This window comes from Callorhinchus milii, unplaced genomic scaffold (genome assembly GCF_018977255.1).
Source record: "Callorhinchus milii isolate IMCB2004 unplaced genomic scaffold, IMCB_Cmil_1.0 Scaffold14, whole genome shotgun sequence".
In the NCBI taxonomy this organism is placed as follows: domain Eukaryota; kingdom Metazoa; phylum Chordata; class Chondrichthyes; order Chimaeriformes; family Callorhinchidae; genus Callorhinchus; species Callorhinchus milii.
Genome location: NW_024704755.1, coordinates 6,008,122 through 6,026,319, shown reverse-complemented (window position 1 = coordinate 6,026,319; position 18,198 = coordinate 6,008,122). Strand labels below are relative to the sequence as shown.

Sequence of the window (18,198 nt, the reverse complement as noted above, 5' to 3'; positions counted from 1 at the left end):
AATGCCCGACTGAGGGAAGAGAATCCTAATCCATCAAACTGAATTACACACTTTGGGATTGCAGCCTATAAGCTTAACCAGTTTGCCACACAAAAAGGAAAATGTTTTTTTTTTTGAAAATCGGCAAGTAGCACAAATCGATAAAACAATTAGCAAATAAATAAGGTTATATTCCTTTTGTTATACCTCGATCGGGTATTAGCCAGAGTAGGAATAATCAGAGTTGATGCGTAAGACTACAGTGGAGTCTTTGAATCAGGCTCATTTCAAAAGAACATTTCAAACAATTTTTTTTACTATTTCGAAATCTTGGAAGTTTGTTTTTGCAATAGCCTTGATAGAATTTGACTGTAATCTCTATTTACTTCTAATTTCCCAGAATATATTCTGAATATGCAGAGAACCTATCCAAACTATGGGAACCCATCTGCAGGTAATACTGCAAGACAAGCAATATGCTCTATTTATATATGTCACTTCAGTTAGCCGAAAGCATATTAGCAAGCCAATTAATTACTTGCTTTGATATTAAACGGATCTTCTGGAAATTCAGTAAAGATGGGACAGTAATGTGCATGTGATCTACGTGAATGTTAAAATTTATAACATACCGGAAGACAAAGTTTGGAAAAATGTTGCTAACTACTGTCTTGCAAATTCTTTTCCTGAGAATGGCTGTCTTATTTAAGGTCAGTGGCTATCCAAAAAAATAGTAATGAGAATATTTCAACAACACATAGGAAAGCTAACATGTGGATTCTTAAAGCCATTCTGTTTAAAATGTTAACTTTCCAATTACACCCCTGTTTAAAAAAAAGAAAATAGGCGTTGTGACAAATTGAAAAGATTCCAGGAACACAGGCTGCACTGAAAATACATTCACACGATTTACACATTTAATTTACCAGCAGGCAATATAAGGGCCAAAGAAAACAAGGACAATGACACAGAAAATACTGTATGTACAATCCCAATACAATTTAAGTTGCTCAGTCTTGAAATTCAATAATGACAAATCCAAATTGTGTGCGCCCATGCCTTGGTTAGCTTATCATCAATTCAAATAAAAATGAATCTGAGAATTTATTAAAATTACCTACTTTGGAGGATAACATATCAAAGCAATACAAGAAACACAAGTGAGCAAATCCAAATATGTGTTTTCCCTAATCTCTTGTTCACACTAAGATCACAGAAAGAAGCAATAATTAAATGTTCTGCGTGGTGTGGGCTGAGACACATCCAAGGTTGAATTACTGGTCAATTCTACGCTGGAACATAGCGTGGGTCACCTGGGGAAAAGGGGTGAAAAGGCTCAAGACCACTGTGTTGTCTGGCACCTAACCTACCCTGAAATGTACCTGTAAAATATAAGATAAGAGAGTGAAGCGATGATTTGGTTTGGCTGCTTCCCGTCAAATAAGAAGTCACTGCCTGAACACACAAAGAAATGGCCATTGGCCTGTGCTGGAGGCCAGTTGCCATGCTTGGAACTGCACCCCAATAAACAGCACTTCAAGAGTGAGATAAGGAGAGAAGAATGGAGGAGTGGATGGGGGAAGCAGGATTATTATAATGCAACTTTGTATAGTAGCTGCAGGAAGACTAGATACGAGAAACAAGATATGAAGATAAAATCTTGATCGTAAAGGGTAACATTATGAACAGTGTAGGTTTTAATTACTGTTCTGTATCTATTGGTGGCCAGAAGGGCCTAGAACCTGGTTATCAGATTTCCTCTTTTTTCCACCAACCTTGTACCAATGGATTTAATTTTTGTGTAGTGTTTATCACTAGTTTTTCACTCTCATTCCTAGACTTTGTCATATACTGTCTTGAAACTTACAACAGCCGATCAGCAGCTCTGCACTCCTCTATAGCAATAGTGCCTATATTACTCTAGATGTCATCAGAAACAAGCGCATATCTAAATTGAAAATACAAGCAGGTTACACTGCAGTCAATTCCTTTTCCAAGCTGTTGTTATCAACTGTGAGGGAGAATCAGACATATTGGCTTAAGACAAGCACATGACTACCACACTACTGAGCTGCTTGTTTACAGTAATGAGCGCTTTCTTGCATGTATTATATTCTAATCCATGTTATTTTATGAGTTTAAATTAAAACCGCAATAAATACAAGACAGTAGCTTCTCTTGCCATTTAGTCTTTGGGGTGATCCATTGTTTTTCTATGTGTTGAGCGTCTCTTTAAAAACATGAGCAATTTAAAGATTAGAAACCTACATACAAAGTGCTTCTTTCTTCATTTCACCGTCGGAGCTCAAGTGTGTCTAAAGCACTGAAACACTCATTAATAATCATGGAACTAAATGCAATATAGTGACACAGGTTTAATAAGTGGGTTTATATCACTGTGATGCAGTTTGCTTTAAACACAGTGATAGAATGCACCAGTTATAAATTGAAGGTCACAGAAATGTTGCGGTGGTAAGTAATCAATCCCATTCTCCATCACCCTCTTGGTATTCCTCTTGCGGTGGCTCCTGGAAGCGAATGTTTGCTAACATATCTCTCATAGCAGCCATGAGCCTATTTACTCCCTGGTTCAACTCATGTTGGACCTCTGCACCCTCACCTTCCATTTGCTGTCTCCTGTCCTCCTGCAAAATGAATCAACTCCATTAGAAATGTTTGATTTTTCCTGAGACATGGGAAGAAAAAGCAAGTAATCAAGAACAAAGTTACCTCACCGGGACCTTAAATGGTACTTTGTGGAGTTTCAAAGCCCAAAATGAGTGACCTTTTTTTAAAAAAAACTAGAAAGTTGTTAACAATAATAATCTTGCATTTTATGTAGTGCCTTATCATGTTATTGAGATGTTTCAAAGTGCTTCACATGATTTACTGTAAAGTGGTGTGACTGTATTTTTGTGGGTGTATATGCTAGTTATATTTATAATAATTTCTGGCATTGAGAAACTCAATTTCAATGCTGGTTTGGAAGGTTTTGTTTCAAAGCAATAAAAGAGTCAACATTTTAAAGTTCCAGTTTCTATTTGCTTGCTGCAAATCCAAGGCTGCATTCTCCACCTCTCAAAGCCGGTCAGGAACCTCGGGGTTCTGTTCGACCCTGAGCTGTCCTTTCTCCCCCATATCCGCGCCACAACTGGCACCGCCTTCCATCACCTCCGGAATATCGCCAGACTACGGCACTACCTCACTCCTCACGCTACTGAAACTCTGGTCCACGCCTTTATCACCTCAAGGCTGGACTATGGGAACTCCCTCCTCGCCGGCTTTCCCGGCACCTCCCTCCACACTGCAGGTCATTCAGAACTCTGCAGCTCGTGTACTGTCCCGCACCAGACACCGCGACCACATCACTCCCACCCTCGCTCGCCTCCACTGGCTCCCCATCCCCCAGAGGATCGAATTCAAGATCCTCACCCTCACCTACAAGGCCATTCACGGCCTCGCTCCCTCCTACCTCTCCAACCTACTATCCCCCTACCTACCTGCCCGTACCCTCCGTTCCTCTGGCTCCGGTCTGCTCCACATCCCCCGCCCCAACTGCCCTACTATCGGTGGCCGGGCCTTCAGCCTCTCAGCCCCGAGGCTCTGGAACTCTATCCCCCAGTGCCTTCGCCGCTTCCTCCCTTTCCTCCTTCAAGGCCGGTCTCAAGACCTTTCTCTTTGACCGTGCCTTCAGCTCCCCTCTCGACTCTCTACCCCCTCCTCGCTCCCTCCCTTCCCTCCCCTCACCCTGACCATTTCCCCCCAATGCTCGGGTCCCGACCCAACTGTACAGCGCCTTGGGACGTCCTCCCGACGTGAAAGGCGCTCAATAAATGGAATCTTGGTTGCAAATACATCATCCAATACAATCCAAGAATGCTAGTTGGTAGTCTAGTAAAACATTCACTTTCCCAAATAGCTTACAAAAGCTTTTGCACCGCACATCCAGTTGCAACAAAAGACACTGAAAATGACTAAAAACAGAACTCTCATTGGTTCAGTATCTGTATACAAAAACTCACTGACGGTTAAGAGAAATGAGTGCTTTGTAACATCCTTCCGATGTGAAGGGAGCTCTATAAATGTAATTTTGTTGTTGAGTGTGCTGGAGAACAGAACACTTGGCCTCTTTGTGTTGTATGTCAACATCAATGATCTCAAACTCGATTAGTAGATTAACAGAGAGTTTAAATTCTGCTCTAACAAAATACATTAAAGCTGTACAAAATGACTGTTATGTTTATCTGTTTAATCATGAGAATTTCTGGGCAAAAATAAAAATTACCATTCAAAGGTTTTAAAAAACTCTTCCCTTCTCATTATCACATACCTGGAGATTAAAATTGGGCAGCAAAGATCGAAAGAACAGTGATAAAGTGCTCCCGTCAGGCGCTTGATTTGTCCTGAAAAGAAAACCACAAGCATTTGGATCATAGATGAAAATGAGTAAAATAATGTACATAAATAAAGTAAATAAAAGCAAGATTCTTTTTTAATTTGTAAAGTTTTTACAAATACATTCAAAGGAATAGGCTAGTGAGGGTAAATATAGGTCCACTTCAGTAAGAGACGGGAGAAGTTGTAATGGGGGATAAGGGCATGGCAGAGTCTCTAACTGGGTACTTTGCATCTGTCTTCACCCTAGAAGACACACCAAGTCTGCCAACAATAGAGATGCACTAAAGGGATAAGAACAGGGAGCAACTTAAGGAAATTTTCATTAGGAGTGAATTGGTGCTAGGGAAACTGTTAGCACTAAAAAGTGACAAATCCCCTGGCCCGGATGGCTTGTATCCCAGGGTTTTAAAAGAGGTAACTTATGAGATAGTGGAGGACTTGTGTTTGATCTTCCAAAATTCCTTGGATTCTGGAACAGTCCCCATGGATTGGAAGATCGCAAATGTCACACCACTATTTAAAAAAGGTGGAAAGGAAAAGATGGGGAACTATAGGCCAGTTAGTCTAACATCAGTGATAGAAAAAATTTCACAATCATTGATTAAGGATGTGGTAGTGCGGTATTTAGAGGAGTACAATATAATTAGGCCAAGTCAACATGGCTTTACAAAAGGGAAGTCATGTTTGACAAAACACATAGAAGTTTTTGAGGATATTTCAAGTAAACTAGATAAGGGTGAATCAGTGGATGTGGTCAATTTGGACTTCCAGAAGGCATTCGATAAAGTGCCGCATAAAAGGTTAGTCCAAAAGATAAGGGCCCATGGAATTGGGGGAAGCATATTAACGTGGATTGGGGAATGGTTAACGGGTAGGAAACAAAGAGTAGGGATAAACGGATCCTTTTCAGATTGGCGGGATGTGACTAGGGGAGTGCCACAAGGATCAGTCCTTGGGCCTCAGCTATTTACCATCTACATCAACAATCTAGATGAGCACATCAAGGTTAATATATCTAAATTCACGCATGACACAAAACTAGGAGGAAGTGTCAACACAAAGAATGACATTAAAAAAATGCAGCGTGACATAGATAGGTTAGGTGATTGGGCAGTAGGTGGCAGATGAAATATAATGTAGGGAAGTGCAAAGTCATCCACCTAGGTAGCAAAAACAGTAGAGCGAGTTATTTTTTAGAAGGGAAGAGAGGGACTTGGGTGTCCTTGTACACCAATCACAGAAAGTTGGTCTGCAGGTGCAACAAGCAATTAGGAAAGAGAACAGTATGTTAGCATTCATTATAAAAGGATTAGAGTATAAGAGTAGGGAAGTCTTGCTGCAACTATATAGGGCCCTGGTGAGACCACACCTGGAATACTGTGTGCAGTTTTGGTCACCTTATTTAAGGAAGGATGTACTTGCCTTGGAGGCTAGTACCAGCGATGAAGGGGATGAGTTACGAGGATAGGCTGACCAATTTGGGCCTATATTCTCTAGAATCTAGAAGAATTAGAGGGGATCTTATAGAAACCTATAAGATCATCAAAGGGCATGATAGAGTAGATAGTGGGAGATTGTTTCCCTGGTTGGAGAAACTAAAACCAGGGACCACAACCTTAAAATCAGAGGTCAGTCCTTTTGCACTGAGTTGAGGAAGAACTTCTTCACTCAAAGGAACTCGCTACCCCAAAGGGCTGTTGACGCTCAGTCCTTGAACATATTCAAGACTGAGATAGATAGATTTCTTATTGCAAAAGGGATTAAGGGATATGGGGATAAGGCAGGGTTATGGTATTAGCTGGAGTTAGATTAGAAGATCAGCCATGATTGAATGGCGGGGCAGGCTCGAAGGGCCGAATGGCCTACTCCTGCTCCTACATGTTATGTTAATAAATGTAAAGAGAACCAAACGTTCACACAAAAAAATCCATTAAGAAGGTAAACTATTGAAACAATTTCTACTCATACTTAAGTTAATTGTACCACAACATTTTTAAAAATTTGGTTTAGTCCAAACAATTAAAATTCCTTTCTTGAAAATGAATACCTTTCAGGTCTAGTGTATGTGATAATGCCATCCAGTGGAGGAAGTGGATCATAACCCATCACTGGCTGGGTTGTCACCTCCTGAAAAAAAGAATGGGAAACACCAGCTTAGATAAATACAGTTCTGAAAGGTATAATCATGCTCATTCATAGAACAAAGGTACCCTTCAACACACCATTGGTATAGTTTTGATATCCAGAAACATATACCAAGGAATAGTTTTCAAGCAAAGGGACTTAAACTGTCTTTGCTGCTTCCAGGCCTACCCAGGAACAATTATGACAATTACTTTNAAAAAAATCTACGTCTGAATTGTAATTACTTTACTCAATTGAGCAGAAATCAAACAGCACAAAGGTGGACGAAGGAAGAGGGGGAAACAGACCCTCCTATAAATGGACTGAATAGATAACCCAAAGCTACATTTCAGAGGCTGTACAGAATATGTCTACTATAGCTCACCGGTGGCAAGGCTGCAATAGCTTCTTTTATCTCAGAAAGAATAATGTGGCGATGGATGTTCCTGGGGACATTCTGGTATCTAATTTTTCGCCTGCAATGAAAAATACATAAGAAACAAAAGTACATTTAGCATTCAATCAGTTATAATCACCTTGTTATAAAATGAGAATAACTTAAAATTTCTTTAAACACTTACTTATTCTCAGATTCCTCGACAAGTGGGTCATTCGCATCTACTCGTCTTAAGACCTCTTTCACATTGTCCTCGAGCCAAGCCATGACTCCTGGGTCTTTCCAGAGTGGCCAGTTTCTTCCAAGAAACAGTGCGACTAACTGCCTCAGTGCACCTGGTTGCCTGTGAGAAAAATTGTAGGAAATGAAGATTACTGGAAATGAAGCAGAAAAGCAGGTTTTCACTTTGCTTCTGGTACCAGATAGCTTGTGCTGACAGCAAGCACATACCCAACATTCCTTTACCAATTGCTGTCTGAAAGTTATTTCTGTCAGACTGTTTCACGTGTGTCGAATAAATTCCATAGTCCACCAATGCGAACTATTTGCTCACGTGGTGTAATTGGCCAGTAAGTGATGATAATCTTTAACTAATTGATAGCAGCCAAAATTGTGTTGACACAATCACAGTTTGATCCTGACACCAACCTTATCTGGACTTCAAGTCCAAAGTATCTGTGAGATGATACAGCTTGGTCTGGTTGCACACCACACTGATCCAGTAATGGCATCAGCACTGGAAATGAACACAAACGAGGAGAATCTTTAATATATAAGGTATTTTGAGAAGACATTATGTTCTAAAATAAAACAATTTTAATCAGTTATTCATACAACAGTTACTTAGCTCTTATCTTATGAATAGGACAATTTAGATTCAAGTGATTACAGAAACCCCAAACTGCCAATGAACGTACTTCGAAGAGGTCAGAATGGTAATTGTTCGATATTCAGTTACTGAAATTCTAAGCTGAAGTCAATAATGACTTACCACTGGGAAACATTATAAAGGCGGTCTGTATCAGACGTTTTCCTTGTTCTTCCATTCGAGCGCGTTCAGAGTCTGGCAAATCTTCTTGTTGGCTCAGGTGGTAACAAGCCAACGGAACAGAGAACGCAAAGTTTGGGAGTTGAGAGAGATTCAAATGAAACTAGAGACAACAGAAAGGAACTTAAGACATGAACTTGAAACATCCCTCTGCAAACAAGAACTTAACGTTTGATTTTTTTTGCTAATAGTAGCCTTTGGGAAGGAATACCACCCGGGTATAGATTTACTCTGTGCAGCATTCAGAGCATCTAAAATTTGGCAATTTCTTAAACACAGCCTTAATCTATAAGCTGGTTTTCCAGAAGGTTAAGTACAGAAAACCGTAAACTTCAAAGTTAAGACTGAATTCAACAAGTGGCCAAATTCTAGACCAGGTGAAATTTCTCCCATACCAAATGCTTACAGAATCTATCCAGCAAAAATAAATATTAACATGTACATGTTGAGAGAAATAAATGTTAGTCACTAGCTTTTAGATACTAAGCTCCCTTTACCTTATGAAATCCATCCACACCTTCAAGAGTGAGGTTGATAGATTTTTGGTAGGTCAGGGTATCAAGGGATATAGGGAAAAAGCAGGGAATTATAATTGACAGGATTAGTTGAGTTACAGATCAGCCATGATCTAATTGAATGGCGGAACAGGCTTGAAAGGTTGAATGGCCTACTCCTGTTCCTATGTTTCTACTAGTTTATGTTAGCCAGTGCAGCAGTAAAGGCCGCAGGGCCACTGACCTAGAAAATAGAACCTGTTAAGGGTTTCTGAAGCTTCTTCCCTATCAGACAAGAAAGTTATTCTTGCTGTCAGGTGAGGACATGATCAGGGTATATTCCACCATGATACAATAATTTGCCAACACTCACAAGGCTCACAAAGAACTCGACTCTCTTCTCATAAGTTGCGCACTAAGTTTCAAGCGATTGCAGAAAAGTATCAAATGTCACAAAACATGCTCCCATTTATCAGTGTAGAGGCTTATTAATTGGAAAGCTACACAGAAAGTACATTATAAGAAGCAGCATGTTCAGAGCTAACTGACACAGGAGGCAGAGGTTTAATCTATAGGTTATTATGGTAATTTGCAAGTATACATCACACTGGGCAGCCTGCACTCGTTAAAATGTTCTCACCTCCCATTCCTCATACAGTCGTATCAAGAAAGCATATTCTCGTGCTCGCAATGACAGGAAGTCAATCATCAACAGAGCACACAGTGGATCTCTTTCAGGATCCAGGCTATGGAGATGGACAGAAAGCGAAGTTAGATTGAGCCCCTTTTAAACTATGTTACACTGCACATTCCCAATCTGTACAAATCTACATTTAATACATTTCCTGTTAAACAGCAACTGATTTTGAAATCACCTTTCCTTTAGAAAGTGTAACAATGAGACCACAGTCAATTACACTGCTTCGCAATATTAGACCAACTGTAATACACTAAAGTACATCAAAGGGAGAAAGTACCATCTTGTCAGATTTGAAATACAAACATTTAAGATCTAATCTAAATTGAAAACAGGTGTTTTAACCATTTGAGTACTAAGCTCCCTTTACGTTATTAAACATGGTCATGAGATTTTAAAGACATTTTTCTCCCACCAGCATATGGTTATCATAATAATATTAATAATAATCCTTGCATTCGACATTGTGGCTCCTTACATTGGCAAGCCATCTCAAAGTGCTTCATGGGACTTCACTGTCATTTTTACGGATAAACAAAAAACGACGCCCAATAATGTCCCACAAACAGCCATCAATTGAGTAACCAACTTTATTTGGCGGATTGTTAGCCAGAACACCGGGAGAGAAAAACTCCCTTCTCTCTTCAAACAGTGCCAGGGGATCTTTAATGACCATCTGAAGAGGCAGACAGGGCCTTACGTTAGCGACTCATCGAAAAGACAGCTTCTCCAACAATGCAATGCCCCCCCCACCCCCAACGATGCATTGGAGTGCTAAATCCACAACCTTCTGATTCAGAGGTGAAAGTACTACTGAACCAGGCTGACACCTGCTATACATGTTTTGGGACTATTTTTCAATGTTCATTTAACCAAAACAAGTTTATTGTGTTACCAATAATAAGACAGTAAGTATTATACTTAGTTCTTACCAGCGAATAAGTTTACAAAATTCCAATGCGGTGCGTGGACAACCTCTTCTCTCTAGAAACGTCATGTGCTTGTATAGTGCAAGAAAGAATGATCTATATAAAAATAGCAAAAGCAATTATATCAGATGAAGGAAGTTGAAGTGAACCGAACACCAACATCCCTGTTTAATTGGACTGTACTGGTAGCCCTAACAGTGGCAGTGTCAGGAGAATTTTGTAATTGGAAATCTCTCCTGTCGCTGCCAGTGGCAGTGCTGAGTTGATACTTTTATACACGTCAGCGATTTCTCTTCAAAAAATGTATGTTAAGCAGTACATCGAATCGCATTAGTAATCAAACAGGAATGGGATTAAAGATGGATTAACAGATGAAGTTATTTTTGCATTCTAAAAGTTAAGATTTCTCTGCTGCCACCACAAACGAGCTCAAAGAAATAACTTCGAAAATTCAGGGTACTTTCTACATAAAGGTCAAATCTAACAGAGAACAAGTGAAGCACAAGTACAAACCGGTTTTCAGCTCTGCGATAATCCAGACGGCTCTGTCCACTGGTCAGGCTAAATACTGGGTGAAATGAAGATTCAAAGCAGTATAATGCCTTTTCTATATGGAGGAAAGTGAGAGAGAATAAAATACTGATAGAAATACAGGAAGGGTCTAGGCAATACTCAACACCGAGTCTGGAGCTGCACATTAGGATTATTCATCAAATAATACCATAATTTACCTTTATCACTACCACTGAATATGTTCCGTATTCTGAGCTGGTTTGGTTAGTACCAGTCAGAAACAGATACAAATCCGTGTCATTTAGCAACCATATTGAAACCAATTATCAATCATCCCACACAATGTACAAATGCACAAGTTTATTGATCTACAGCAACTTGGCAAGTTAATATTAATAGAACAAGGATGGTCAATAGCTTTGATATTAACACTTGCACTTTGCAGGGCTCAGAAACTAGAGAAGCCAAGTATTAAAGGTTAATGTACATTTGTAGTGAGGTCAAACCATAGGAACACAAAGTACAAATGACTGATGCCAAATTCTTACACACTCCAGTCATGCTAAAACAGGAGTACAAGGTTATTTAAACAGTTTCAGCACACCATGTGACTTCACGTAGATAAAAGGCTGGTGTACAGATTGGGACTTCAAACAAGCAGTCCTGGTCAAATCGCAGTTTAATTACATGCGAGAAATTCAACCAGATCAACTTTGGGGCAAGAGGGAAAATAAATAGGTGAGGATGTCCTACACTTCCTGACAGAATGGTCAAGAAACTGGGATTCTCTACAGTTGATCTAAAGGCCAGGATTTTTTAAATCTTATGTAAAAATCTACTTCTTACCAATTAGGTCACGTGCCACTTCCTGATCCTCCTGCATCCGACAGACATCACTGATCTGTAAAAGTGAGTCAATGTGGTACGGGTTCACGCGCAGCAAAGCCTGGGAGCCAAGAAAGAAAGCTTGATCAGACTCTGCTGAAACAACTAACACGTCAGCATATGTCACCATGCTCAACTAATTATTGCTGGTGGATGATTTACACGGCAACATCATTCACCCACTAACCAATTTCAGTGCGAAAAGTAACGATTCAATCTGGAACCAACTGCCACCAATCATTTCCCTTATGTTCTGTTGTGAACTTCCAGGACTTCATCATGTGCTACTATCACTGAAATAGCTCTTTCTCATGTAATTCAATGGGTAACTTAGCTTGTGTGGGCAGTGGAGTAAGAGCTGGTACTGATAGATAGCTTCACTGATGATTAGCTCTGTCCTTATCTTTTATAAACGAGCTGTGCTCAAGTATATACCATGAGGGTTAGACAGGCCTCAGATATCTACAAGACCTGGATTTATCATTTCGATGAAATCAGGAAACAGATGCCCAATTAATAATAATAATAATAATAATCCTTGCATTTGATATAGCGCTTTTCACGTCGGGAGGTCGTCCCAAAGCGCTTCACAGAACACATTGTAAAGTGAATTGACTGTATATTTGTGGGCGAACGCGGCAGCCAATTGCGCACAGCAATGTCCCACAAACAGTCGTAGATTGAAAATGACCAATTTATTATTGTTTTTGGTTTTGGAAGGATTATTATTAGGCGTGTGGAGTAAGGAAATGTGCCCAAGGTTTCGCCCTGACCTGCCTGGAACTGTACTCAGGTCTCTCACTTGCAAAGCGAGTGCTCTAACCACTGAGCTACAGGACTCCACAATTAAACTAAATAAATTAACATCAGGTTAATTTATTTAGGTTAATTAGGCATCTGTTTCCTGATTTCAATAGAAGGAAATTGTTCTTCTGTCAGGAAATACAATTTTTAGAGCTGCTTTAATTTTTCTAAACTTTATTCCAGAAAACAGTTTCACTGCAATAATTCTACATTAATAACATTTCAACAAGACTTATTCGAATCCTATATAATCAGTTCTGTCTTAGTTTAAGAGTACAGCCATATATAATATAATTATATATATAAGATTGTATTTTTATTGTCACCTAAAACCTTTGTGAAACAACAAAGCACAAAGATCTTTTTTAAATGTGGTACTAAGTCCTTGTGAAGAATTCTTCAATTTGTATTGGTGACGAATAAAATATTTGATAGATGACAATTGTGTCTTTTAAAAGTAAGTTTAGATGATGGCTACAACAGTTTTTCACCCTTACAAATACCAAGCAATTTGATTGACATCTGGCACAATCCATTAATGACATACCAAAATGTTGTTCGGGTCCATTGAATCCACTGCATCCAGGAACTTGAATTGAGCTTGTTGATAATCTCGGTTGTGTTCAAAAGTGAAGTATTGGATCCCTCCCTTTGTCTCAAGCAGCTGCATAGAAATTCCTACCATTGGCAAAGAAAATTGAATTGGTAAATCACTCTAGAACTTAACACCAACAACACACGGGTAATTCTGAGGACCATGTACTACAGAGAGAGAAAAAAAATTCCACACAAACCGTTACTGAACTTTACAGTATATTATCCTTGGAACGATTTGGGACATCCTCCCAAATTGGTACTACACCAAATGTAAGGATTTATTTTTAGAAATCTTTTCTTTGGTTCAGCTATATTTACCTATTTTTGCATATCGTGGCCATGTATCTTTTGCTGCTGTCAGCCACATACTCCGGTGTAATGGGCGATGTCGCTGCTTTGACCTGGTTCAAAGATTTCAAATGGAAAATTAAGAAGTACACTATTTACAGCCTGATATTGAACAGCAAGCATTTTCATTAAAGAAAGATTTCTCCCTCTCCTGAAACCTCAACTGACTCATACCAGTGGTACTAAATCGGTGCATCGCCAAAGTAGGCACTTGACACACTATGAGACTCTGAAAGGGAATGCTACCACACATCTGGCCTCCAGAGGTGCACATCACAGGAGTCACTTGATAAACAAACAAACAGAACCCAAGCTAATTGAAGAGTTCCACTGCAAGTCTATCTGAGATCAGCTAACTTAGCACAAGGGACGCATGATTAAACACTGGACAATATAAGCATAACTCAAAGCTCAAATGTTTAGCAAAAAAAACATACGGAACCAATTTTTTTTGTAGGAGAGGGAGTAGGCCATTCAGCCCTTCGAGTCTGCCCCGCCATTCAATCACGGCTGATCTTCTAATCTAACTCCAGCTAATAACCTAACCCTGCCTTATCCCCATATCCCTTAATCCCTTTTGCAATAAGAAATCTATCTATCTCAATGAACAGGAAAAAAAAGCAAGATGAAAGCCTAATCATCCCACGAAATACCACGTTGTAAACAGGCTGATAAACATCTCTAGATCACATTATCTGACCTTTGATCGCCAAGAACTGCTCTGGCGCCAAAATATCTCTTTAGTTCATTCTCTGGATTCAGATTCCTGTAGGAAAAAATTTTTGCAGAATTGATAAGTTTTAAACAACACACTGGCATTTTCTGCCAGTACAATAGTTGAAATTTCAAATGACACTCCCAAAACACTGAAAGCTCGGTGACACTAATATATAAGGAATCCCAAGAGTGCCATGACTAGGTTTATTCTTTCAAGAACATTATAACGATTATAGTTTAGATTGATGAAGTGAGGTTATGACCTGAGCCAATTTAAAATTGGCCCCACAGTTTTTTCACGAAATCCGCAAAAACAACAATTTCACACAAAATGTGTCAAATTTCCCTGCAATTTTTGGCAAATATTTCCACAATTTTCTACTGGCCCTGATTACCACTCAGGTGTGATACGTGCAAACAAACCTTGAGTTCATTTCTTACCTGTGTTCAACATACAGCAGCGGTTTTGTTTCGTAGGTGACCATTTCTGTTTGGTAACAGTAACCATTGGTCTCATCAATCTCTTGCAATATGCTGTCAATGTCATCAGCAGAACCCTCCTGCACAAAGGATAACCCTTTTCATTACTTTACAGGAAACTGCAGACTTCACATGTTAATACTGTTTAATGGATGACTGCAGGCAGTTTAATGTGTATTTTAAAGGCAATATGATTTTTGAATGTATAGGCTGGAAGTTTTTCTAATTTCCTCCCTAATATGTATTAGTAACCCCACTGATGAAAGCTCTTGCTTCCTATCTTAGTAAATGCAATAACTATTTCATAGAAACATTGTAGATTAATTTTATAATAGAATGACAGCACCACATACTGCTGAGCAAAACAACAATAAATTAGACCTGCATAGTGCCCTTCACATTGGAAAGACGTCCCAGGGTGCTGGATCGTCAGGGTTTTTTGACTTGCAACGTTTAGAAAAGGGTGAAAGACAGCAAGAACACGTGAACAATGGTTGCCGTGAAAAATCAAACAAAGTTATCATGTATCTCAGCAATCGAGTGTAGAGTTTGGCAGACTATGTTTTTTCTCACCACTGAAATACACATTTTTTAAGCTATTCAAGTATATTATCACACACAAAAAGCAGCATTCTTCCAAGTTACCTTTACACATTTCTATGCATTTCCATTGATTGCACACTCAGGATACAGTGTATAGTTTGGGACACGACATGTCAAGCGACTGCTTGGATGGTGGAAGGTGAACTAGATGGACCTTGGTCTTCTTTTGCCTAGCAAATTCTTATGTTCCATTGCCAATAAACGGGAGAATCAGGTTTAATTACAGAAGAATCCTGTAGTGGGTGATGAGTATTCACAGCATTACCTGAGCATCAGCAGCCACAGTCTTCTTGTTTTTCTTCTTCTTTTTTCGTTTGCATTTCTTAGTTGAACCAGTCTAGGAAGCAAAGGAGAATCTCTTGAAAGGTGCTCAATCATACCGAATCTGTGCCTTCCTTCCATATGAATATAGGTTACAGTTTGTTCAGCGTCAATTATCAGTCAAATGCAATGGAGGAATTACTGCTCTGGTCTTGCATTTTCCCTTTGTCTACCCTATCGAAACCTTTCATCATTTTAACGACCTAAAATTTTAAATCACCCCTTACCGTCCTCTTTTCAAGAGAAAAGAGTCCAAGTATGTTCAGCCTTTACTGATAGGGATAATCTCTCAGTTCTGGGATCATCCTTGTGATCCTTGTAAAGTGTCGATGGTGCATTTTGTATGGCCAGGAGCACAAGGCAAATGTTAAATAATTTACCTGAAGGACATCAGGCTCTTTTTCCAACTCTTCATTTTCTTCATTTTCAAACTTCTCTGCAGATTCCGTCTGATCATCTTTCTCCTCCTTCTCTCCTGTCTCGGAGTCTTTCAGCCTTAATTTAACATCATTCTCATCTTCGGTATCGTGCAATTTGTTGGCGAGGTTGTTCTCAGCATCTGCTTCATGTATCTACACAAATAGAAAATAAAGACTTGGAAATGAAGTGACGGCGAGAGAGAGTGCCACACAACAGGGCCTTACTTTTTTAAAAATCTGCTGCATGTTTCTTAAGGCTGTACAGACACCATACATTATCAGATTCAGGATTAATTTCCCTCTCGCTCCCCGCCCCGTCTTTCTCTTTCCCCGTACCTGTCTCTAAATCTCTCTCCCCGTCGCTCTCTGCCCTGCTTCCACTCCCGCCCGTCTCCCCATCTCTCCCTTCTTTACCGCAGTCCCTCTCTTCTTCTTCTTCTTCTCCCCCCACCCCACTCAATATCACTCACTCCTTCTCCCCAAGTCTCTCTCTCCTTCCCCATCTCACTCTGTATATACCCATCTCTGTCTCTCCCCCAAGTCTCCCTCTCGCCCCCAAGTCTCCCCCCAAATCTCCCTCTCTCCCCAAGTCTCTCTACCTAAAGTCTCCCTCTCTCCCCTGTCTTCCCCCCTCCCCCAAGTCTCCCCCTCTCCCAAGTCTCCCCCAAGTCTCTCTCTCTCTCTCTCCCCGGGTCTCTCTCTCTCTCTCCCCCCGGGTCTCTCTCTCTCTCACCCCGGGTCTCTCTCTCTCCCCCCCCCCACCCGGGTCTCTCTCTCACCCCCCCGGGTCTCTCTCTCACCCCCCGGGTCTCTCTCTCACCCCCCGGGTCGCTCTCTCTCACCCCCCGGGTCGCTCTCTCTCACCCCCCGGGTCGCTCTCTCTCACCCCCCGGGTCGCTCTCTCTCTCTCTCCCCGGGTCGCTCTCTCTCTCTCCCCGGGTCTCTCTCTCTCTCCCCGGGTCTCTCTCTCTCTCTCCCCGGGTCTCTCTCTCTCTCTCCCCGGGTCTCTCTCTCTCTCCCCGGGTCTCCCTCTCTCTCCCCGGGTCTCTCTCTCTCTCTCCCCGGGTCTCTCTCTCTCTCTCTCTCCGGGTATCTCTCTCTCTCTCCCCGGGTCTCTCTCTCTCTCTCTCTCTCCCCGGGTCTCTCTCTCTCCCCCGGGTCTCTCTCTCTCTCTCCCCGGGTCTCTCTCTCCCCCCCCGGGTCTCTCTCTCTCTCTCTCTCTCTCTCCCCGGGTCTCTCTCTCTCCCCCCCCAGGTCTCTCTCTCTCTCTCTCCCCCCGGGTCTCTCTCTCTCCCCCCGGGTCTCTCTCTCTCTCTCTCCCCGGGTCTCTCTCTCTCCCCCCGGGTCTCTCTCTCTCCCCCCGGGTCTCTCTCTCTCCCCCTGGGTCTCTCTCTCTCTCTCCCAGGGTCTCTCTCTCCCCCCGGGTCTCTCTCTCTCTCTCTCCCCGGGTTTCTCTCTCTCTCCCCGGGTCTCTCTCTCTCTCTCTCCCCGGGTCTCTCTCTCTCTCTCTCCCCGGGTCTCTCTCTCTCTCTCTCTCCGGGTATCTCTCTCTCTCTCCCCGGGTCTCTCTCTCTCTCTCTCTCCCCGGGTCTCTCTCTCTCCCCCGGGTCTCTCTCTCTCTCTCCCCGGGTCTCTCTCTCTCTCCCCGGGTCTCTCTCTCTCTCTCTCCCCGGGTCTCTCTCTCTCTCTCTCTCTCTCCCCGGGTCTCTCTCACACTCACCAGCTCGTACAAGTTGCTGACGATCTGCTGTTTCTTTCTCCCCTTCTGTTTCCGGGGCAGCGCCGGTTCCAGCGGCTGCTCCCCGTCCTCGGGCGGCGGCTCCTGCACCTTCTCCCCCCGGAGCTTCCTCAGGCTTCGCGACGACATTACGGCCCGAGACAGGAGCCGGGAGCCGCTTCCGGCCGACGGCAAACAAACCCACCCCCGACTTCCGCCGGAAGTGCGTGTCCCGCGGCTCCAGCCGCCCGCGGGGAGCACGTGACCCGGACTTTGCTCGGGGAGCGGCTGCCGCTGGAACACCGACAACAACAACACCGCAACAACAACAACGATACCACAACAACACCACAACAACAACACCACCGCAGCAACAACACCACAACAACAACAACGACACCACAACAACACCACCACAACAACAGCACAACACCACAACAACAACAACACCACAGCAACAACACCGCAACAACAACAGCACAACAACACCACAACAACAACAGCACAACAACGACACCACAACAACAACACCACAACACCAACACCACCACAACAACAACACCACAACAACAACAACACCGCAACAACACCACAACAACAACACCACAGCAACAACACCGCAACAACAACACCGCAACAACAGCACAACACAACACCACAACAACAACACCACAGCAACAACAACAACAACACCACAACACCACAGCAACAACAACAACACCACCACA

The 18,198-nt window shown here is 41.9% G+C and overlaps 1 protein-coding gene across 1 annotated transcript; it reads right to left on the bottom strand.

Moving 5' to 3' along the window:
- Positions 1-874: 874 nt before the first annotated feature.
- Positions 875-17,703, bottom strand: tcf25 (transcription factor 25 (basic helix-loop-helix)). Its single transcript, XM_042340333.1, has 18 exons — positions 17,474-17,703; positions 15,715-15,906; positions 15,279-15,350; positions 14,372-14,490; positions 13,914-13,979; positions 13,184-13,266; positions 12,816-12,946; positions 11,426-11,525; positions 10,580-10,673; positions 10,070-10,162; positions 9,081-9,186; positions 7,890-8,049; positions 7,547-7,634; positions 7,083-7,241; positions 6,887-6,977; positions 6,425-6,504; positions 4,310-4,382; positions 875-2,624 (listed from the first exon to the last, which is right to left on the bottom strand). Exons 1-18 carry the CDS (start codon positions 17,618-17,620, stop codon positions 2,460-2,462), a joined length of 2,019 nt encoding a protein of 672 aa, XP_042196267.1. The 5' UTR covers positions 17,621-17,703; the 3' UTR covers positions 875-2,459.
- Between the last annotated feature and the right edge of the window lie 495 nt (positions 17,704-18,198).